This window comes from Rattus norvegicus, chromosome 17 (genome assembly GCF_036323735.1).
Source record: "Rattus norvegicus strain BN/NHsdMcwi chromosome 17, GRCr8, whole genome shotgun sequence".
Lineage (NCBI taxonomy): Eukaryota > Metazoa > Chordata > Mammalia > Rodentia > Muridae > Rattus > Rattus norvegicus.
Window position 1 is genome coordinate 48545369 of NC_086035.1, and position 24883 is coordinate 48570251.

Sequence of the window (24883 nt, forward strand, 5' to 3'; positions counted from 1 at the left end):
ATATGTATAAATATATGCACATGTATACATATTAGTTTTTATATCTGTAACAGATTAAATACTTGTATTGCAAAGAAAACTACAGTATGTACAGAACAAGACACAGCTGTGGGTCATGTGGGTCTTCTGCCTACCTGAGCCCTCTCATGTACAGGATAAAACTGCATCTACTTGTTCAGAATAACTTTAAGACCCCAGATTTTTGTTTGTGTATTATAACAGAAGACACTACTCTAAAACCTTAAGATTAAAACAATGATATTTATTCCTTTCCTTTCTAACAATATGGCTCTGGAATTATAGATGCATGCCACCATTCCAAGCTAAAATTTTGCAAGTACTCTGTTTGAAGGTCTTGGTGGTTCTCCAGGAGTTAGGGATGTTCTTCTTGCCATTGAGCCTTTCTTTGGAGACAGTTAAGATAATAACAGTCTCATCAGTGTCAGTCTCTAACAGATGGAACCTCTCATGACTGGTTACAACCTTTAGAGCCTAGAGAAATTCTGATGAAAATGTTTCAGCATACATCGCTGTGACACTTGCTATGAGTTTCTCAAGCATGTCGCTCATAGAGGGTCTTGGACCATCAAACCACCCATGAAAGGTCTTTAAAACGTTGCATTCTATGGTCATTCCAATATGACACAAAATGTTAGGAACACAAGATTTTTCTAGATGTCTCCTGTCAGTGAGGCTTTAACCACCTTTTGTCTGGATCCTCCTTCTTTTCCTGCTCTTTTTTGTGTACTGTCTATAAGTGAGTGTGCAGATATGTGTGTCTGCATGCAAATGTGGAGGCCAGAGGAGTATACTGGAGGTTTCCCTTTACCATTCTCTGCCTAATTGTCTTAAGAAAGGGTGTCTCACTAAACCAGAAATTGGCCATTTTCACTAGTCTACCTGGTCATCAAGCTCTTGATATCTACCTGCCTCCCCCACTCCACACCCAACCCTGCTCCCCCACTGAATCCTGGGCTTACAGGCACAAGCAATCATGTCTAGGTTTTTATATGCGTGCTCTGGATTTGAACACAGGCACTCATGCTTGCAGAGTAAGGACTTACCTACTGAAACGGTTCCTTGTCTCCTTTCTGCTTTTTAAAACGTCCATTACTGAGAGCACACTGTTGATTTTCTGAGCCTATCTTAAGCCATGGCTCCTGCCATCAGTCACTGTTGCTCTTTCTCACCAGGAGTGAGAATGCTCCAAACCATCCATTCACTCAAGAATGGACTCTGGCCTTTTCCTCCTCCTTCATGAGGTTCCCCATTTCTCTTTGCTTTTAAAGCTATTCAGGCTATTCAGACACCACCCACCTCTTCTGTATCATGTTTTCTCCAATTCATTTCATGGCTATTCTAGTAGACCATGCATGCATATCATCTGCAACTTCCTTTCTTTACAAACTAGATTTTAAATGATGTAGATTTTTCTTACAGTTTTATAATTCATCAAGAATTTTCAGAAAAATAATTTGTTGGAAAAACCTTGATAATTTTACATTTTTCTTTTCTAAAAGTGTTTGTTTGCAATAAACAGAATCATTCAGACTAAGATATTGATTTTAAGCCTCAGATCCCAAGCAGTTAACAGTCATATGTTGTGACAGTTCCTGATACTGTTTCTATTACTGAGAATGTTTCACATTACAAATGTTTCAGTTACAAACAAGATAAATTCCCTAAAAATAATTGAATAGGGTAGTACATGCTTCCAATTGTGACTGTAATCTACCTCCCAGTGACAGTGTTTGGCAAGCACTCTTCCCCTGTGTTGATAGCATTTCCCCAAAGCTGTTTTGCTCCAGGCCCTACCTACTGCACTTACTGTCCCCTTTCTTATACCTTTTGGATACTGCTCAAACTTTAATTTTTCTGTCAAATCTACTTTTCCAGAATCAGGTATCTCTCACTTCCAGAGGGTGCAACTTACTTTTGTCTGGTGACATTCCAACATGAGTGTGATTATTTTCTTGTTTTTCCTCTTTTTTGGTTTGGTTACAAACTCCATGGAGGTAGGGTCTTTACCCTGTTCATCTTCCTATCTCTAGAACATGTTGCAATACTGAACAGGAAGAAAGTAAAGACCAAAGCCAAGGCACATCCAGTCTTACATAAATCCCAAGAGCATTTAAGATGTCAGTAGACATAGCAGATCGCTTTCCTTTTGGTATCTTTTATCTGAACCTCTAAACAAAACAGATTATTGAAAGGAGATGACCTACACCTGTACACTGATAAGTACATTTACTTGAAGTAAAGAATTTGCAGTGCAAGTGCACTGGTTCTAGGCTGGTGAAAATTTTGACGAACAGCGGGACCTGGATTCCTTACATGGTTACTGTCATGAGCCTTGCTCTTTCCTGGACCAGTTTGTCTTGGTTTCTTTTTGTTGAGGTGATAAAATATTCTGACAAAAGCAACTTTGGGGGGGAGAATTTATTTCAGCTTACAATTCAAAGCAAAACTCATCATGTTAGGTAAGTTAAGGCAACAGGAACTTGAGGGGTGGGGGTTTAGGGAGTTACACTACAACCACAGTCTAAAGCAGAGAGAAAATGAATTCATGCATGCTAGTTCTCAGCTCTCTTTCTCCACTCCTGTATAATCCAGGCTCCCTGCCTAGGGAATGGTGCTACTCACAGTGGATGGATCTTCCCTCCTCAATTAATGGAATCAACACCCCACCCTGAACATGACCAGAGACCAATCTTCCAGGTAATTTTAGATTTGGTCAAGTAGGCAATTAATACTAACCATCACAAGGTTGTTTGAATAAATCTAAAGAAATAGTTCTACTTGAATAAGAATGTCTCCATTGTTTAGGGATTGGTTGAATTCCAAACTCTTGCAAAAATTAAACATGGTGAAAAGCTAATACATATAAAACAGTGATTTTTCTTCTATATGATATACGTGTCATATTGAATTTTATTCTCTTAAAAGTTCCTATTATTATTATTATTATAATATACTGTATCTTCAAGATATATTGGATTCTTATAAGAAAACAATTTTGAGCTGTAGGCATTGAGTACTTCTATATTATTTTGTTTTCAGATCACGTATTTAAGACTTGGATACTAAAGATTCTCTCTAGTGCTTTGACCACATTATTTCAGGCTCCCCAAACAGAAACGTCCTAGATGTTTTGCTATAAATAATCTCTCCCATCTCCTTTCAAGGTTTTGGGTTGTGATCAAATACTCAATCCAATAGTGATGCTCCCCACATGCTTTCAGGGTCCTATTTCAGTGTGACACAGGTGACCTCAGAAATTTCCTACAGTGCTGTTCTTATGGCTTTTGAAAGTATTTTAAACATTTTCATTTTGAAATGATTGCTAAAATTCTATAAAAATAGGACAAAGATACATACACATCCTTTACCTAGATTTTTCTAAAAATACACATCTACAATAATTACAAGGATCAAAACTACAAAACTAACATGGGTACAGTACTATTGTCTATTCTGAATACCTAACTTAAATGTCACTGATGACCACTTTTTGGCCTGGTTTAATTCACTCTACTTGGATCTCAGGCCTCTTTAGTCTGCCTTAATCTGGAAAGATTACTTTATGTCTTTATGACCTTGACATATTTTGATGCTACTGGCTAATTCTTAAGTGGCTTTCAGTTTGGGTTTGTCTTAATGTTCCTCATGACTAAACTCAGGTTATGCAATTATTTTGGCAAAAATACAATACCAGAAGCTCAGTTAGCTTAAGGTACAAAACTTATTTTATTCCAGAATAGAGATCATGGGAGGTCTAAAAATAAGGAGTCCTTACGTGTGTAAATGAATTCAGCTTAGCCTGCAATAATATACTTTTTATAGTTCAATTATAGTTTGTCTCTTTATCCTTTTCTCTTTTGCTTTTATTCCTTCCCAAGTAGACAAAGAAAACTAGCCCAGAATGCTGAGTTAAGGTATCTAATTCTGACAATTCCCTCTGGATCGCCAAGACAATTCAAGACAGAAAGATGGCATTTTTTTAGGCCATAGTCTAGAAAGGGGAAAGTGTGGCATGACTTTCAAGAATGTGACTTTCAGTAGGAGACAGACATGGTTAAAAGTCTATCACTGGTGAGGTAATGGATCATGGGAATGTTATATAACTTTCTGAGCCACATTTTCCTCATCTGGAAAATAGAGTTGCTTGTATATTCACTGAGAACAGAGCACATGTATTTAGAACTGGTACTTCTCTCCCCTTGAATTTTAAGTATCAGTGAGAAATAAGATAAACAATCAGTTGCTGGGTATGGTAATGTATGCCCAAGGTAGGGATTCATGCGATAGGAGATGACATAGTGTCCTGGGTTGTGGTTTACAGATATGGTCCTATATGCTTTGTTGATGGCCACTTTGTCTACTGGTGGTATGCCATTGGTGGCAGGAAACATAACTCATTGTTGCTAGCTGTTCAGTCTGAGGATAATTGATATAGACAGCTACTTGGGTGAAGCAAAGATGTAGACTAACCTTATGGAAAATAATTTCTGGATTAAGTCAGTATTAAGAAAAAATATTTTTTGTTTAAAAAAGGACAGAAGTACATACCCAAGAGTAGATGCATGTTCCTGTGGAGAGAGTGGCTCTAAATTTCTTAAAATAAAGCATGTAAATACAGTGTGTGTAGCTTTTGAATTTATGTTGTTCAACGTATAGAATCAAAAGATTAAATAAAACTGTTTTGATATATTTATTTTTGGCTAATGATTTTTTTCTTTAGTAAACTTTAAAGTAGTTCATGTAGTATTTCTGTACAGGTATATAGAAAGGAATGCTAATGGTATGAAAACATAAGTCAGAAAGGTCAAAGAAGTTCTTAGGTCCAGAGGTCACAAGGAACTCAATATACATGTTTTGACTGTCAATATGGCTCGCATGTGTGCACATATGTGTGCATGTGTGAGAATTTCCTCCAAAACAGGAACCTGGCTGCCTTGTAGACAATTTGGTTAGCTGTGTGATAGTTCTTGACTTTTAGCCAGTCTTCTATCTGACTTCTTTTCTTTCTTATGTTTCTCTATGTTTTCCTGTCTTTCTACCCTACCTCAAGGGTAGTGGTGTGCCAGGAGAGCATAGTTTAGTGGCCACTCAAAGAGTGACCTGTTAGCATCAGGTAGCTTCCAAAGACAGTTTCTCATTCTGTGGAGAAATCACCTTTGTTGTCCCTCACTCCCCCATTCATCTGACTTCAGGGCCTCCTTCCTCAGCTCCACTAAGTAATTCTCCCTTCAGCCTCCTTGTTTCAGTCTTTTTACTCTGGACCCTGCTTACCTGATCTTCTCAACACTTTCTTAAATATATTTTATTTTTAAGTGATTTTTGTTATTTGTGTGTGAGTGTATGAATGTATGTGTGTGAGTATGAGTGTGTGAGTGTATGAGTTTGTGTGTATGTGAGTTTATGTGTATGTGTGTGTGTGTGAAAATGTGTTTTTGTTTTTGTTTTTTGGTATTTTTTGTTTTGGTTTTTGTTTTTAAGAATTTTTTCCTAGCAAGAGTTGAGGTGTTTGGAGATCTCTGGATAACAAACACAGCTCTTTCAGAATTTTTTTTTCCTAGCAGCTACCAAGAGAGAACTGCTTAGAGAATGAACACAGCTCTTTTAGATTTTTTCCTAGAGAATCCAATTTTTTTTTCCTAGTAGCTTCTCTGACTTTGGTCAGAAAACTCATGAGCTAACCAGAGAGCTTTTAGAATTTTTAGAGCATGAAAGAGCTGAAAGTTATCTCTAGCAGAAAGCTATCTCAAGCAGACTACAGAGTCAAGTGCTGTCTACAGAGAGCTGTCAAAGGAGCCATTTCAAGCAGGCTACAAGGCTTTCACTTTTTTTTAACGGGTCCAAAGCACCCCTTCCTCAGAGCCCTTCTCCAAGCCAAGGCTGGTTCTTGGCAAAGGAAGTCTTTCTTCTTCTCCTGCTTGCGCTTACTCGCACCTATTGGAACCTATTGCTTCAGGATTCCAGCTCATACAGAAGACCAACAGAAGTACCTAGCCTTATGGGGCTGAGCACCTACTAATGTCTGGGACTTCACATTCATAGCTGCCCATTGTTGAGTTAGTTGGACTGCAGACAGTATGGCATTCCATAGTTTCCCTTAATATATAGGGATATTCCATAACTTCTGTGACTCTAGAGAACCCTGACTAGTACAGTGAGCATGTGTGTGACTATGTGAGTTGTGTGTGCATGTGCAAGTAGGGGTGCTTCATCATTTGCGTGGCGATCTCTGCTTCTGCTCTTGGTATCAGGCTTGCATGCCAAATGCTTATGTTGATGACCTGAGTCTGTATTTCCCAAGCTGGCCTGACTTTTGCCTCTTTTCTAGCTTCTCTAGCTAGCTTCTCTAGGTCTCTGCTATTCACTCTCATTCTTCAGAGGTTTAACCAAACCCAGAGGAAGGACCAAGTGAAGTTTCTTCAGAGTGTGGAGTTCATGGTGTTTGTAGAGAACATAAGAGGTTCATAACCCAATTAGCTTTGCAGCACGGAGCTGGGTAGGTATAGTAGGTGGGTGAAGAAGCAGCAAGGAGCCGGGTCGGTGTAGTAGGTAGGTAGTTGTAGTAGGTGGATAGGTATAGTAGGCGGGTAGGTGTAGTAGGCGGGTAGGTGTAGTAGGCGGGTAGGTGTAGTAGGCGGGTAGGTGTAGTAGGCGGGTAGGTGTAGTAGGTGGGTGAAGATGCAAACTTGAACTTTGGCAGTTTATAGTCTCCAGGAACTAATCTTGGCTCTTCACAGGGATCCCTGCTCTCCACTTTCTCTGTAATGGGCACATGGGGAAAGAATCCCTTTCCCTCTGTAATGGGAAGCTTGATCTCAGGGAAAAACATATCATAAATATTTGAGCATTTCTGAAAGCAAAACCACCTAATCCAGGTGTTTATATAAAAAATTGCTGGACTTGCAAAAACAAAATGAGAAAGATTGTCAGTGCAGAGTATTCCAGGCTTATAAAATCTCATTTGGCATCCAAAAGGAGGGCTCAGGAGTATCCTGTAAACCTGTCAGTGTTTTCCTCTGTGGGCTGTGAGCTGGAGTAGTAGGCAATTGAGGTTCAGGAATAGGGTTTAGTTGTTTTTAAAAGCACAGGAGTCTTATTTACTTCAGAAGATGACTTAATAGATTTTTATTTACTTAAAAGTATAGTTTATATCACTTTCCCTAGTCCCTGGTAATCACCAAATGTCGTTTGCTTCTGTAACTCTGGCTAATTTAGATGCTTCATAGAAGCAGGGGCTTCAAGGTTCCTTTATGTTGTTAGGTAAGGCAAGGCTACCTTCTTAAAAAGTTGAATAGTATAGCATTGTATTTATATATTATATTTTCTCTATTTACATGTTGGTGGACCTTAGCTGTTATAACTGATGATGTAATGCCAGTATCTCTTTGGGATCCTGTTCTTAATACCTTGAATAAATATTCATAAGTGGGATTGGTTAGTAATACAGTAATTCAAGTTTTCATATTTAGAGGAATTATCCTGCTACCTTCTATAATGGATAGATGACTTTACATTCCTTCTAATAATACAAGACTCTGATTTCTCCATATCCAAGTCAATCCTTGTCATTAGTGTGTGTGTGTGTGTGTGTGTGTGTGTGTGTGTGTGTGTGTGTGTGTATATATATATATATATATATATACCATCTCAGTAGGTATGAGGTGGTATCTCAGAGTAGTTTCTACCTTTGATATTAAAGGAAGGAAATAACTGTATTCTAGTTGTAAAGGACCATTATCCATGCTTTAATCCTCTTCAAAGGTTAAAAATAACTTGAGAGCTTTTACGTAAAAGAAAAAAAGAAGATGGACAAGTCCCTGCTTACCAATGCTAGCTAAGGTCGGTGTTAAGCCTCTGGCTACTGGTCTCACATGCCTTCTGATTCCTGTTCAGCTGGGAACTAGACTTAAAGAAAATGACCCAACCCTAAGCCCAAGAAAGCTCAACTTCAACCTTGACAAAGAACTTGTGTGACAAATTTGGCTCTCCTGGATATGAAGGAGGGCCTGAATCAGTCAATAACACAAAGGGCTGAACTCCTAGTTTCTGCATCCTCTCTAAGCATGAATCCTGAGGACTGAGTGAACACTCAGATGCGAAGAGTGGAGCACATGCATGGGTAAGACAGGGCACCACCGTTTCTAAGCCAGCTTCCATAGATGGGTGCTAACTATCTACCAGATGGTCTAGTTTCTATGCAATGAGTTCTTTGTTAGAGTCAGGGTGACATCTCAAGCTCAGTTCTCCTCCAGTTTATTAAGTTTCAGCCCTCAGCATGGTCTTGAGCTCAAGTAGCCAAGGCTCTATTCCAGCCCCTCCCCTCAGCAGCCCTGCCATCCTTTGGAATTTACCTCCCACCCCTCCAGTCTGCCTCCAGCACTGGTGAGTGCTGAGGAATAACCCTCTTGCTTCCCATTCCTGGCAGGGTGTAGCCCAAGGACTTCCTATCCTAAGGACTCCTTTCCTTGTCTGGCTCATCTCTCTGTTCCCTACCTTTAGCTCTTGCTCTCAACCGCAGACTTGTCATCTGTAGCTCCTGTCATTTCTCATTCCTCTCCCCTCCTGGCCTCTTCTTCCTGGATCCCTCTGCTGCTCCTGTGCCTCATTCTTTCCTTCTTGCCTGCCAGTGTCTGCAAGGACCTGAATGCCCAGCCCAGGCACTGCTGCTTCATCTTTAAGAGTCCTGGTTCATATCACTGACATACCTCTTTTCCATTTATTTGCTATGTTTTAAAACCTTTGACATTGAAATGTTGATGATTTAAAACTACTGGATAAATAATAGTACAGATGGGACTGGCCACCATTGTGTCTATGGTGCTTTGCTGATGGACATTTGCAAATGTTTAAGAAGCCATGTCTCCTGATCCTTCTACTGCCCATCTCTCCTCACCAAGCCCTGTGGCACTCAAGGATGCTGCTGGTATCTCTTTTATGTATGGTGTCCTATCTGGGTCAAACATGCTCCAGGTTTTATGATGCTTGTATAATAATAACATGGCAGGAAGCTAAAACTGCAGTAGCTAAAGGGACTATCCTCACTCATTGCTACACTGACTTTGGATTCTATGTCTTTCCAAAGAAGAGTGGGTATAGATGACCCACTCAAGCAGGCTTGTCATCTAGGCCATGCAAGTCAAGATTCTGGTATCATGTCCCAGGTCCAATCCTAAAGCCCATTCTATTTTTATTCTGTATGGAAAGATTTTGTAAGTTAACCAGAGAGGGAGGCCTCTGCCCTGTTTCCTGGATCTCACTCCCCTCTCTGAGAGGTAAGATAAGGGACTAGCCAAAACACAACACCCTGCAGTGTATTGGTCACCTTTTGCCTTATCTGTTTCAGCAGGTTGGAACTGAAGGGGCCACTGCAGACCACCTCCCTTGCTGATTATGGAGAAGATAGGGTGGGGCTGCTGTTTCCTAAGCTTCACATCAAAGCATTATTCCTAGAATCATAGTGACTCCCACACTTCACATTTTAAAAGGCTCTGCACGTATCTGCAGACACATAAAAAAATCTTTTATATAATGGTCAAGATGAAAATAGGAACTGTTCCTTTAATTTGTACCACTAAATTTAAAAGAAACTCTTTACTATTCTATTCAACTATTTCTTCCCCCTTTTCTCTTTCTTACTGGTTCTGAAAAGTAAAAGCAGCTGTAAATATGCAGAATGCCGAGAGCTGACTTTTCCGATATCTAATAAAAACCTTGGGGAGTAATTGAAATAACTTGGTGTGGGCAGTCAGGTTACATGCTGCATAATATCAAAAGAAAATGCACAGCAAGGAAAAGCACCAGAAAATAGGAAGAGGAGCTGGAGAATAAAAGCAGGACATTAGATAATGGGTAACTATGGGAAACTAAAAATATCCGCTTAGAATTCCGTTCTTAGAAGATCTGATGAGACGTGTATTCAGAGAAGCAATAATTCAAGACAAGGTGAACATTTGTATAATTCTAAGGAATGCAGATCGAAGAAAGAGAACTATCCCTTTCTCTTGAGCTTCCACTCACTGCATAGACATAAGCTGGGACTTTGCACTGGGCTCATTGTGCATTCTTTGTGATGAGTGTCTCCTAATTCCCTTAGCCTTTTGTTGTGGACACCCTGGATTTCAAAGGAGTATGCATAGCTAAGGCAGCAGAACACACAAGGAGAACTGGCTAACTTTGGTTGCTGGGGGTACTCTTCGGAGCATCTCATTCTGGTCATCATGAGTTTGTCAAAAGATTGCAAGATTTTGGGTGGGAAAGCAATGTTGACATATTTGGGTCATGAGATAGATAGAAATGTTGACTCTAAAGTCACATACAGAGAGAACAATTAGAACATGCATGTCTGAAGAGTTGGACTGCTCATCACTCTGCCTTAACTGCATACATTTATCCCATTACGCTTTCTAGACTCAATTTATATATATGAAACATTTCAGAAAAAGTAGAGTTAAAGGGAGGAAAGAAAACAATCACTCAAAATGTCTCAAACAATGATCCTTAGGTACGTCCTACTAATCTTTCTTCTTAGATATAGCTCTTTCCCATTTCCTTTTAAAACTATGGTAAAATTTGAACTATAACATTCACCTTATGGTCTAATTTTATTTAGTCTATATTTCCTCTTTCCTGTTTAAAAAATAGACTACTAGTCCTAATGTCCTAGAACTGCATAGTATTCCACAAATGAGTTTCTGTTATTTTTCCAGTCTATATTGAAAGCAAGTCTCTGTTGCACTGGGGGAATCTTTGAGTCTCTCACAACAGCAGAGAAATGAAGTAAGGAGCTTGTTCTTGTGGGGATTCACAAGCAAATCTCTTGTGCACTGTTCACTTCCTGCTAGTTGTGTTCTCTACAGACCACCAAAGATTTCAGGCAGGAAGGATGCCTGACCTTCATTGATGTCTGAGTAGATTTACACAAGGTGGGGAGAAGTTATCTCTATGACATGGGACAAGGCTCTTGACCTGCCCATGTCTCCTTTTCCTAAGTTGCAGCAATGTGGATAGCCCCATAGTTTTCTCATTTTGAGAAAAATGTTTTAACATATCGGTTAATTGAATTGAGTGCTGTAGTCAATGTGTACATTAGAAGTTTTCTTTCCTATTCCTACCATAACACTCCCAGAGGGACTGCAATCAATGATATCCTAGCTCCAAGAAAATGCAATAAATACTTGCTGACAGTGTTTGTTGTGTACAGGATTAACTGAAATATACATACGGATACATACTTAAAGTGAAATGTGATTCTCAACACTTGGTAGGAGTTGAGTAAACGCCAGCTACCATTAAACAGTTAAAACATCTTTGTCTTATTAGAAGAGCAGGGCATTCACTCTACGTAGAGTACTTATGTTAAGGAATATATTATTTGTGAGTAACACATTTAGTTAACACGCTTACTTCTTAGACAATTTCTACACATCTTTAGTCAGTGAGAGAGGGTAACTCATGGGCTTTAGCCAGGCTGAGGCTCCTTAAACAGGGGTATTATGATCCTCTTAAACCAATATTCCATCAGAGTGGAGGGCAGACTCACATGAATGAAGTTTAAAAGTCTGACTGCTGAAGAAGTGTGGGAGAATGCTCTGCTGGGCCAGAGGAGAGCTTTTGCAGTGACCCTAGTATGCCCTTATTTAGGGTGTGCTTCTTGAGCTGTGTATATCTGCATTTGACTGAGAATTGCTAGACCCCTTTGCACTGTTGGTTAACTGATCTGGCCTCCATATTCTCTTGTCTGCATACTTTTCTTTCTTTCTTTCTTTCTTTCTTTCTTTCTTTCTTTCTTTCTTTCTTTCTTTTCTATGTATAAATGTCTGGCAGGCCAGAGCACTGTGCTCAGAAAGAGTAGTGCTGTTGGAAGGGTGACTTCACTGTGTTTTCTAATGCTAATTATTGCAATAATTCCCAAATAAAGTCAGTTCTTACAGGTGCTTTGGAGAAAGCATAAGTGACAGGCTACATACCATTTTTTGAGATACTCTGGTAGTCTCTGTGATTGCAATGGTTTCTTTTTCTCAAATGATGGTAAATGGATTTTTCTTCAATTCTGAAACAAGTACATAAATATATATTTAATGTCCATATATTCAACATTTATATTAAAAGAGACATTTTTCTGTAATGCTCTTAGAAGTGCAATAAAAATGAACTCAGCATACCCAAGCTTTACTGATACAGTTTCTTTATACTGTGAAAGTATTGCTGGTTGGACACAAGGCACACACATATAGGAAGGATGTTGTTGCTATCAAAGTTTTGCTTTTGTATGGAGCTCTGCAAAGTCACATCTTTCTAATCTTTCCACCAAGAATGATTACTGCAGCTTCTTCTTTTCTGTTCTAAAAGTGGAAGGCATTCCCTTTCTTAGCCGCTGTAAGGGTATGGAAGATGCTCCTGTCTTGGGGTCTGCTCTCTTCTATACACGTGTGTGTTGCGTGCAGAGCTTGAAGAAATACTTGTGTCCCCATGGAATGATGACTCCATCTCCTGCTTCCCTGTGCCTATACTGTCTGACTGAATCCTGGATAATGCAATTGAACTAGAAGTGTGAAGTGGCATTTCTGGATCTTTATTAGGGAACAGTCTGAAGACAACACTTGTTCTTTCTTAATTCCCTACCAGTATTCTGTTGCCCAGAATAGGAACACTACTGTTTTGGATAGTGTAGTCAAAGATCCATCTTAGAAAGACAGAGGGGTAAGCTAGAGGACGCTGTATCCCTGGGGAGCCTGGGTAGAGTTGACCTTTAATACTAGTCTTAAATTGCATGGCTCTGAGCTTTTCTGTGCAAGAAAAGTAAACTCAATTTTTATCTTATTCAATCCATATATTAAATCTCTCATTTGGAGCTTAATCTAATATTAATGGACACATAGCTTGGAGATAAATTTGACATGAGTATTGGGTTATAATTATAGAAATTTTAAGCAATTTTCTTGGCTCCCTTTTGTACTATCTTTGATTTTCTATTTTGTTTTGCCAAGATTTTAATTTAATTTGAATGTAATTTCATGTTATATTGTCTGTATTTTTATAGACTTCCTAAAAGCCTTTTTGAAAGAAGACTAAATATAAACTAATGAATGATAATTTAACTCATAAATATTCCATTATTCTTAAAATGCATTTCCATCTTCATAAATTCATATTTAACATCCTTGCATATAATCATCCTGTCTTTTAAGTATTATGAAAATTAAACTCATTGGATTGCAGTACTTGGTAACTGTCTTAAATCATTCAGGAAGGTAAATAGGAATCATGTTTGGGTTTTCAGGATGCACTGAAAGTAGCATTCAGGAAGACCTACTTCTCAAACTATTCAAAAGAGGAGGAGGAGGAGAAGGAAAAAGAAAAAATAAAATAAAGAGAAAGATCACTCCCAGACTCTTATGAAGACAGTCTCATGCTAATACTAAAACCATGTAAGGATCATTTCTTTTCTGGTCCAATCTATTTGGAGTTCTGTAGGCTTATTGTGTGTTTATGGGCATCTCTTTCTTTAGGTTAGAGAAGTTTTCTTCTATAATTTTGTTGAAGATATTTACTGGCCCTTTATGTTGGGAATCTTTGCTCTCTTCTATACCTATTATCCTTAGGTTTGGTTTTCTCATTGTGTCCTGCATTTCCTGGAGGTTTTGGGTTAGGAGCTTTTTGCATTTTTCATTATCTTTGACAGTTGTGTCAATGTTTTCTATGTTATCTTCTGCCCCTGAACTTCTCTCTTTTATCGCTTGTATTCTGTTGGTGATGCTTTCATCTATGACTCCTGATCTCTTTCCAAGATTTTCTATCTCCAGGGTTGTTTCCCTTTGTGATTTCTTTAGTGTTTCTATTTCCATTTTTAAATCCTGGATGGTTTTGTTCAATTCCTTCACCTGTTTGGTTGTGTTTTCCTGTAATTCTTTAAGGGATTTTTGTGTTTCCTCTTTAAGGGCTTCTACTTGTTTGCCTATGTTTTCCTGTATTTCTTTAAAGGAATTATTAATGTCTTTCTTAAAGTCCTTTATCATCATCATGAGATGCAATTTTTAAATCCAAATCTTGCTTTTCAGGTTTATTTGGATATCCAGTATTTGCTTTGGTGGGAGAACTGATCTCTGATGATGCCAAGTAGTCTTGGTTTCTGTTGCTTAGGTTCCTGTGCTTGCCTCTTGCTATCAGGTTGTCTCTGGTGTTAGCTTGTCTTGTTGTCTCTGACAGGGGCTTGACCATCCTGTAAGCCTGTGTTGTCAACATTTCTGTAGATCTGTTTTCTTTCAGCCATATCTGGGAATAGAGAGCTGCTCCTGGGTTTGTGCGTCCTGAAGCCTCCAGGCAGGTTGCTTGGAGCAGAAGAGTTGGTCTTACCTCTGCTCTCAGGTGTGTCAGAACTCCTGGCGACTCGCTTTCAGCTCTGGGCTTGGGCAGAAACCAGAAGGATCCTGTCTCTGATTGCTCCCAGGTTCCTGTGCCCAGAAGGCACAGAGGGCACTAGGTGGGTTCCTCTTGGGCCAGGAATGTGAGCAGAAGTGGTGGTCTCCCCTGAGCACTCAAGATTGTCTGCACTTCTGAGAGTCCAGCTCTCTCCCCCATGGGATTTGCATACAGAGAGCTGTGGGACCAGTTAAGTTCTTTGAGCATGCCTATAATTCTGTTTCTACCCATACATATATAGTTTAAAGGGAATCTCCCACCTGAGTTGACAACTGTCTCCCTAAAAAGAAGTAAGCTACCTAATAAAATTCAAATACTAAGCATAAGAAGCTCTCTTTTGGGTTATTAGTCAAGGTTATAGAAGAAACTTCCCAAATATTATAGGCTATTACTGTTGCTATTATTGTTGTTGTAACCACAGCTCTGTAAAGTTTCTAAAGGTCTTTTCAATATGAGGGTTACCATGCTTGGTACTGAACCTAACCAACTACACAGTATAATGAAATCAAAGATCCTGGAAGAAAGCCAATAAACACCACTGCACTAAAATAGCACGATTTTTCTATGTTCTAAATGTTTATCCTTATACTCACAGATACTTTCTCACCCTCATCAAAGAGACTTACCTCTATTTTCAACAGATAGAGATTGCTATAGAAAGCCACAACTGATCACAATGAAGAGAACAAGAGTTCATGTGATACTCAGTATCTACTGATAACATCTATTACATAATTCCTGTACCTAAGGCTCAGGGAACACTGTAGAAAAGGGAGTAGAAAGAGTGTAAGAGTCAGAGGAACAGGACAATTGCTGTGAGATTATATCTCTTAGAAATGACAGAGGCTACAAATTTCGGTCAAGTACATAACTAGTTTCATATTTAAAAGAGCAGAGTCAAGCAGTTTCTGAGGCATGTTGTGTATCCATCTTTGTCTGATGTCTCTGTATTTTTATGTGAGTCACTCTGCTGGCTTTTATTAGGCTGTAGAAATCTCAAAGCATGTAGTCTCCTTAACATGGCAGCCTAAACAAGTCCTGATCAGCAATGACACAAATGAACAGGCTAATATGGCTGGAAGAAATCTCATGGGACCTAAACCCTAAACAAAGAACTATAGGCATCTGGGAATGCTGAGATGAAGATAAATGGTCTTCCCCAGGGAAGTTTCCCAATGTGTTATCCAATAACAAGTGGTCAGTCATGAGATCCTATGGATGCAGGTAGCATTATACAGAGGGAATGGCTTGTATTTATGTACTTAGGTTTGCATGTGATAATACTTAAAGAAAAAGAGATCATGAATTTGAAAGAGAGCGAGGTTGGGTATTTGGGAGGGTTTTTTAGGAGGAATGGGGGAAATTATATAATTATGATTTTTAAAATTACTATTTAAAAAGTCTATAAAAGGGGCTCTAGTGAAAAAAGGGAGGGTAATTCCATTGTACTTTGCCATACAAATGAGATTCTCTTGAATTGCCCTTCCCAGCATAGCAGTTTGGTGAATTCTACTAACTACTCAAGGTCACTATTATATGGCAGAAAAAAAATGTCCTCCTCCAAGTGAGGATGCTTCAATCCAGTTGGGAGAGAGAAGAAATCAGAAGGCAGAGGGAGGGAGGGAGGTGGTTCAGAGAGGAGGAGAGGGGCAATGGAAAAGGGGAACATGATCAGGTATTGACTTGGTAGGCGGAGGGTGGTGGAGGGATAACCAGGAGTGAATCCCTGAGTGGGCAACAGAAAGAATGGAAACAGACAACCTAAGGAGGTGGGAGGTAGGGGAACTCTCTAGAATGTACCAGAGACCTGGGAGGTGAGAAAATCTCAAGACTCAAAGGAGGGACCTTAGATGAAATGCCCAACAGTGGGTAGAGGGAACTTGTAGAGTCCACCTCCAGTAAAAGACAGGGCAACAAATGGATGGATGGGGTTGCCATCCCACAATCAAAAACTCTGACCCAGAACTGTTCTTGTCTAAAAGAAGAGCAGGGACAAAAATGGACAAGAGACTGAGGGAAAGGAAGTCCTGTGTCTGGCCCAAATTGAAACCCATCTTAAGGAGAGGCTTCAAGGTTTGATACTATTACTGATGCTATTACTGATACTATGGTGTGTTTATAGACAGGAGCCTAGAATGGCTGCCCTCCAAGAGGCTCAACAAGCAGCTGATTGAGACAGAAACAGTTACTTACTTCAACCAATGGTCTGAAGTTGGTGATTCCTGTGGGTGAATAAGGGAAAGGCTGGAGGAAGTTGAGGAGGGCGACCCAATAGGAAGCCCAGCAGTTTCTACTAACCTGTACCCCTGAGATCTCTCAGACACTGAGCCATCAATTACTAGCTGATCTGAGGCCCCTAACACATATACAGCAGTGGACTGCCTGGTCTAGCCTCAATGAGAGAAGACTCACCTAACCCTTGAGACTTAAGCTCAGGGAATGAAGAGGCCTGTCAGGGTGTGGGGGGTGTGGGGAGTGTGTGTGGGGACATCCTCTCGGTTATGGGGGAAGAATTAGAGGTCAGAAGGGGAGAGGTATAGCAACTGGACTGTAAACAAAGATTGGAGATTAAAGAATAAGAGGAGGAGGAGGGGGGAGGAGGTAACGGCAAACAAACCTGAGTTATACTCTAAGATCCTATCTTGAAAATAAACCAATTAACAACAACAACAACAACAAAAATGGCCTGCTAAGCTCAGCCTGAACTCCCACCTCTCAAAACTATGAGATATCAAAAAACCAACCAACTAGATCAAGAATCGACAAGTGGGATCTCATAAAACTGCAAAGCTTCTGTAAGGCAAAGGACACTGTGGTTAGGACAAAACGGCAAACAACAGATTGGGAAAAGATCTTTACCAATCCTACAACAGATAGAGGCCTTATATCCAAAATATACAAAGAACTCAAGAAGTTAGACCGCAGGGAAACAAATAACCCTATTAAAAAATGGGGTTCAGAGCTAAACAAAGAATTCACAGCTGAGGAATGCCAAATGGCTGAGAAACACCTAAAGAAATGTTCAACATCTTTAGTCATAAGGGAAATGCAAATCAAAACAACCGTGAGATTTCACCTCACACCAGTGAGAATGGCTAAGATCAAAAACTCAGGTGACAACAAATGCTGGCGAGGATGTGGAGAAAGAGGAACACTCCTCCATTGTTGGTGGGATTGCAGACTGGTAAAACCATTCTGGAAATCAGTCTGGAGGTTCCTCAGAAAATTGGACATTGAACTACCTGAGGATCCAGCTATACCTCTCTTGGGCATATACCCACAAGATGCCCCAACATATAAAAAAGACACGTGCTCCACTATGTTCATAGCAGCCTTATTTATAATAGCCAGAAGCTGGAAAGAACCCAGATGCCCTTCAACAGAGGAATGGATACAGAAAATGTGGTACATCTACACAATGGAATATTACTCAGCTACCAAAAACAATGCCTTTATGAAATTCATAGACAAATGGTTGGAACTGGAAAATATCATCCTGAGTGAGATAACCCAATCACAGAAAAACACACATGGTATACACTCATTGATAAGTGGCTATTAGTGGCCAAATGCTTGAATTACCCTAGATGCATAGAACACATGAAACTCAAGACGGATGATCAAAATGTGAATGCTTCAGTCCTTTAAAAGGGGGAACAAGAATATCCTTGGCAGGGAATAGAGAGGCAAAGATTAAAAGAGAGACAGAAGGAACACCCATTCAGAGCCTGCCCCACATGTGGCCCATACATATACAGCCACCCAATTAGACAAGATGGATGAAGCAAAGAAGTGCAGGCCGACTGGAGCCGGATGTAGATCTCTCCTGAGAGACACAGCCAGAATACAGCAAATACAGAGGCGAATGCCAGCATCAATCCACTGAACTGAGAATAGGACCCCCACTGAAGGAATCAGAGAAAGAACTGGAAGAGCTTGAAGGGACTCGAGACCTCTTATGAACAACAATGCCAAGCAACTAGAGCTTCCAGGGAGTAAGCCACTACCTAAAGACTATACATGGAATGACCCTGGACTCTGACCTCATAGGTAGCAATGAATATCCTAGTAAGATCACCAGTGTAAGGGGAAGCCCTTGGTCCTGCTAAGACTGAACCCCCAGTGAACGTGATTGTTGGGGGGAGGGAGGCAATGGAAGGAGGGTGGGGAGGAGAACACCTATAAAGAAGGGGAGGGGGAAGGATTAGGGGGATGTTTGCCTGGAAACCGGGAAAGGGAATAACATTCGAAATGTAAATAAGAAATACTCAAGTTAACAAAAAAAAAAAAACAACCAAAAAAAAATTAACCACTTAAAAATATAATTATACTGCCCAGGTTGCTAGCATGCAGGCCGTGCTGGGATTTGTCTTGGTAGACCCCCCCCCCCCCCCCCCCCCCCCCCCGGCTATCATTAGATTTCAATTTTACTCTCCCAACAAAATCTGTTATCAGTTCCAGTGACCTGTTCGTTTTCTGCATGTGCAGAATTCAATGGAGTTGTTTTAAATAATTCTTTTTCTCTATTAAACACTACTCTAAAATCCACAATTCAGGAGACAGTAAATAGTTGCATTTATTTCTCTCCAGCTCAGCTCTGTGAAGCCGACTGTGAAGTCAGTGGGGCATTCTCATGCTAGCCAGTTTTTGTTATCAGCTACTCAGCATGAAAGAAGATTATATTTTGCTGTTAATGGGAGAAACGGAGGGAGAATAAAGACCCTAAGTATTAAAAAGAAAAAAAAAACCAACCAACCAGCCAACCAACCAGCCAACCAACCAACCAACGAAACAAACAAAGAACAAACAAAAAACAACCCCCCCCAAAAAACCCTTGTTTTAAGCCACCAAGTTCAGAGTACTTTGTTATGTGATACCTAGAACAGATGACTATGGAGTTCTAGATTATGTTAATTTCCTTAGATGGCGAAAGGAATTTCCTCATGAGTTTCAGGCCTCCTAGCATAGAATATGAAGCAATTGTGTCTTGTGTATTTTAGTTATCCGGAATACCACTTTGTGTCAACTATTCTGAAGTGTTTGCAGGGTGAGCTTGGTGTGAATTTCTTTTCATGTACAGTATCAGACATTCAAAAGACCTTTCAACTTAGAGATTCATTTTGCACAGTTCTGAGATTTATTCTTGAGTTATTTCAAAGATAATATTTCTATCTCCTTTTGTCTCCCCTAGAACTATATTTTGGATAAAAGCTCATCTCAACTGATCTTCTAATTGTTCTAGGTTTTTTGGTTGTTTGTTTTGGTTTGGATTTTGGTTTTTTTTGAGACAGGGTTCCTCTGTAGCCTTGGCTGTCCTGGAACTTGATCTGTAGATCAGGCTGTCCTGGAACTTACAGACACACACCAGCCTCCTACTTCTAAGTGCTGGGATTAAAGGTGTGTAGTAGAGGACCTGGGCTCAATTTCCAACATGCACATGGCAGCATAAAACCTTTGTAATTCCAGTTCTGGGACTTGGCACCCTCCTTTATCCTCCACAGGCACTGCCGAACACCCACACACATGAAATAAAAAATTAAAAAATCTCAACATATAAAAGATAAAATGAAAAACAATTTCCTCTTTAGTGCCCTCCCTTCTCCTCCCCTGCCCTATCTCTTTCCATGTTTGAAGTGTTGTCAGATGTTTAACGATCTTGAATTGTTTGATTATATTGCAACACTGGAACCTTCTGCATACTAGTCGCCTGGGGATGGGGCTGCTAAATCCATTTGCTGTATATTGTCTGTGGAATGAGCTGGGTGGGTCTGAGTGACTGTTTATCTTATGTTGGCCCGTGTGCAGGTCTGTTAGGTATTGTATTAATTACGATAATGATGTAGGAAATCAACCATTGTGCATGGTGGTATTCTCTAAGACAGTTCATGAACTGCTTAAGAGTGGAGAAACCAAACAAGCCAGAACCTCACGTGTGATGGCTTCTCTCTGCTGCTGACTGTGGGTTTATTGTAACAACCTTCTCCGAGTGTTTGTCTTTCCCATAGTGGTGGACCGTCACTACTACAAAAGTGTACCTCTCCTCTTCCCTAAATCGCTCGTTGATGGGTATTTTATCACAGCACCAGAGACGAAACTAGAACTCTTGCTCTTAGTGTCCTTGGGACTCTCTTCTCATTACTTGGGAAGGTTGGTCTGGTCTGTAGTCATGACAATACATGCCAGATTGCTGTTGCGAGGGTTGAGTGGAGGAAGATTTTCCCAGTCCAGAGGCTGTTGACCTTAGGATCTCTGAAGGAAAAAATCTCTAGCCTTCTCCGAGGTGAGATAGCACAGTTGGCCACCTGTGTAGAGCTAAGTGATTAAAAGTGCTGCATTTTCAGTCAATGCCAATTATTTCTGCTTATAGATTTCACCTTCCTTTTTACAGCCACCTGTATAGATAATCCTCCAGTCCTGAGGAATTTTATACTGTAAACTGGGATTGTGGGCCAACAGCCCCTCTCACCAGCTTGGAATGCAGCACTCCGGAATCTACCATGAGTCCCCTATTTGTGGTGTTTCTTTCTGGCTGCCAACAGTCTCTGGCTGTTGACTCTTCATATCCTTTTTGTCCTTGTGGATGAATTCATTTACTGTTCTTGGTGTAAAGCTTCTCGGGGAGAGAAGAGACTGCTTGTTTCGGAGCAGCCTGCTCATCCAGAAGCCTGAAATGAACACTGTGTGGTTTATGCCCTCTGCCTTGACTACTTTATTATACTTTGTGAAAACATATGGGAAGTGGACATTAGATGTGAGTTCAATGCTAAAATAATTTCACGGTCAATAAAGAGTGCTTATTTTCTCTGGGAAAGTAATTGTTACCAACATTTAGTCATAAATATATTTTTAATAATTCTAAAAATGAAATTTATGTACTGAAATATTGTTTTGTGCATGGCATATTCAGCTCATGGAGACAAAAACATGGCTATGAGTCTTAGAGATACAGTCATTTGTGGTGTTCATTATTAGAATACAGATATCTTTGGCAATCACTGATAGATTCATTAACATTATTGACTAAAATTAGCATCTATAATTTTTGGATTAAAGTCTTTATACTACGTCCTGGGAGTATTTAAATAATAAGCAGTACTATCTTCTTTCATAGCCATTCCAATAAGTAATTTTCCTCATAAATTTGAGAAATTGAATTTCCCTGGAGTTTTGAAAGATTTGGGGGTGGTGAAAACAATTTTCTGAAATGCCTACAAGTTAAGATTGCTGATGAGGAGTTTTCTTTATGCAGGGAGAGCTGAACTACAGTTTGAGGACAGTAACTAGGGTGTTAACTATGATAAAGCTAGACTACAAAGACTGTTCTCATTTCAAAGCTCTTGTCTTGTTCTGTGATGTTTGAGTGGATTCAAATACCCTGGTGTGAACTTTTGTTCAGTTCTTTTTATTTTATTATACTACAAAACCAAGGCTAGCGCACTAATAGAAGAGGTGATTGCTTCATGCCTTAATTTTGGTGTTGTCCCACATTTGACCTACTGCCTGCAGCACTGACTGGCATTCTCCACATGGTAACCAGGTGTAGAGAAGTACATCAGGATGCTTTTCTAGTCAGCTCCATGTACTGGATGGCCAGGTAGTGCTGGCTTTGTAGGGTCCCATTTTGGATTCTAGCACTAAATTAAGAATAGATACATGCAGAATAGAATGGTTTCCAGTTGCTTTCCCCAACATCTGCTCAAGTAACAAAATTACTTCTCCAAGAGACTTCCAGGAGCCCCCATTCCATTAAAATCAAACATACAAAGCCCCTCCTCCTCACTCTACCTCCATTCCCTGGGGACTACCTCTTGGTGCAATCCCAGGGTTGCCCTAGGTTTTTTCATGGACTCTCCCAGCCCTCCTTTCACTCCCATAGCCTATATCATTCTTTTTTGTCAGTTCCCAGCCCACAGAAATGTTTTCTACCAGGGACTCCCATGGCAACACCGGGTCAAGACATAGATGAGCACCTTCATTAACCCAGAGAAGTTTCTTCATGGGTACATAAAAAATTAACACAGAGACCAACAGCAAGACAATGTACAGAGAGCAAGACACTTTGGAGCACTCAGTTCTGAATGGAATGTCTTCATCAAGCTCTTCCTCTCAAGGCTCAGGGTTCTATATAGAAGAGGAGATGGGAAAAATTTTTAAGAGCAAGAGGTGATGAATGGCTCCAAGGAAAGTGTCTTCCAGACAGAACAGGACTGATATACATATAAACTTAAAGAAACTGTGAGGACACACTCAAGATTTGCACAGTTACAAGCCACAGGTCTTAGCAGTTTGAGGGGGAAGTATACTGACTCCTAACCAGCAAGCTATTTGCAACTGATACTTGAGTATCAATTGGAAGAAAAATCAATTTTCTCGAGTGGAGTGTCACTCAGCATATCAATCACACTCCAGGGCAGCCCCAATGCCCAGGAATGGTTGCCCAACACTAAACAAACTCAAGTTTTGTAAACTTTTTGTTTGTTTTTTTTCTTTCTTTGTTTCTTTACTTTTCTTTCTTTTCCTTTGTCTTATTGGTCTTTTCACTATTAAATTTGCTTTTCAGCTCAATGAAGTTTTTGTATGTTTGTTTTTTGGTTTTTGTTTTTAAATTTTGAGAAAGAGAAAGAAAGAGATAAAATGAAAACACATAGTTATGTGAGTCAGGTGGTTGGGAGAACCTGGGAGGAGCTGAAGGAGAGGAAAACATGATCAAAAAATATTGTATGAAACATTGCAATGAAAAAAACAAGTAAAACAATGTAAACTCAAGAATGAAACTCAATAATAATGCAGATAAAAGTACAGATTTATGTATGAAAATTATCTTGTATTGCTTCAAGTAGAGTTACTTAATGAAGGGAAAGAACAATTTCCCAAAATATTAGTTGCTCATCAGAGCTCTTTATCAAATATGATTTATCAAAATCAAATGTGCTGAGCTTCAAGCAACAGCCATCTATCATGCACTGGTAATCTTTCTTATGCATTAATTATTTTTGAGAAATTCATATATGAAGACAGCATCTACATCTCTCCTGACTCTCCCCACTCCAACTCCTTCTGTGGCCCCTACCTCTCCCTCACAAATTCATGGTCTCTTCATTAATTATTATTGTTACATATATATGTAACATACTATATATAATATTATGTATAACAATATACTATATGTAATATAATACATATATGCACACACACATATAAAATACTGAGTCCATCTGCATTGCTTGTATGTACATGTGTCCATCAGTGAGCACTTGAGATTGGACAACCTTTATGAGAGCTCATAATTTTCAAAATTATGTAGTTGGTAGGCTTTACAGCTGGGTAAAAAAACCCCAAAAACTGTGCATTATCTAATAAACCCCTAGTCACAGGCATGGGAGACCTCCCATTGAGTTGTTCTTTAGAGGAATGCAAGGGCCTCCCATAAAAAATAAGCTCTTGCCATTGCCCTTGGCTGTTTCCCAGAACTTGAGGGTAGACCCTATTACTGAGGACACTACACACTTTAAACACAGACTTGGATGAACTGAGCTGAAACTGACCTGGAAGTCTGAGGACTGGCTCTCATAAGGAGGAGCTCTGCAGCTGCCAAGAGACAGGTAGTCTTGGACCATTTTGTATTCTTTCCACAAACACAAATATGTTGGATGTAAATTTTGAGGTCATATTAAGTTAAATCATGGGGAATAAGTTCCAGAGATGACAGAGAAGGCTAGGAATAGACTGGGGAAGAGATAAAGGTCAATGTTTGATGTGAAGACCAGGGTAGAGGAGTGAGTTAGGATAAAACTGGACAACTTGGAGACTATGCTGGCTGTATTGAGGAAGAGGCTTTTCTACTAGATAATTTTGGGGGAAAGGGTGGATCGTTTATTATCGGATGTGGATGGAGGTCAGGCCACTAGGAGCTTAAGGAAAATGGATGAGAGAGCTTTACAAATTTTTCTTTTCCTTCCATACTAGTCACATCTCAGAATCCTCACTTTTCTTGCCGAATCACAGAGCCACCAAGATTCAGTCTTGGAGTAGTGTAGACATGGAGATATGACTTGTTGAGTATTCAGAGACTGGCAATGGGGTAATTAATTCTGCAGAGAAGAGAGGTGGCTACAGAGAGGAGATGCTGGGGTTCAGACAAGAAAAGATCAACAGATACATTTTGAGTTTGTATGTGGAATAGATTTTATGGGCCTTATATTCAATATTCATGAGCAGCTGGACTCAGAAAGACAGCATATCTATTAGATTAACTTCCCAGTAACATTTCTTTCTCCTCTACTGTTTTGTGAGTTGGGGAAGTTACAATTCTCATCACCCTGGCTTTTCTCCACCCCAGATTTAAACAATTTACACTACTAAGTTTGTGGGATCACTAAAATATGATAAAAATGAGAGCATTAACAGTGTGGGTGCTTATGAACCTCATCCATGACAGAAAAGATTG

General features: G+C 39.7%; 1 protein-coding gene across 18 annotated transcripts in view; it reads right to left on the reverse strand.

The window, feature by feature from the left end:
* Positions 1-24883, reverse strand: part of Aoah (acyloxyacyl hydrolase) — a 241350-nt gene that overhangs the window by 41557 nt on the left and 174910 nt on the right. For 15 of the 18 annotated variants that reach the window (XR_005495320.2, XR_005495322.2, XR_005495323.2 and 12 more), the window contains one exon: positions 11985-12067. The exons of the other annotated variants lie outside the window; for them this stretch is intronic. Coding sequence is in view for 11 of the 15 variants with exons in the window: in NM_001191940.2 (NP_001178869.1) it covers positions 11985-12067 (83 nt within the window). In the remaining 4 variants the exon portion in view is untranslated. The remainder of the gene's footprint in view (positions 1-11984; positions 12068-24883) is intronic. 18 annotated transcript variants of the gene reach the window in all.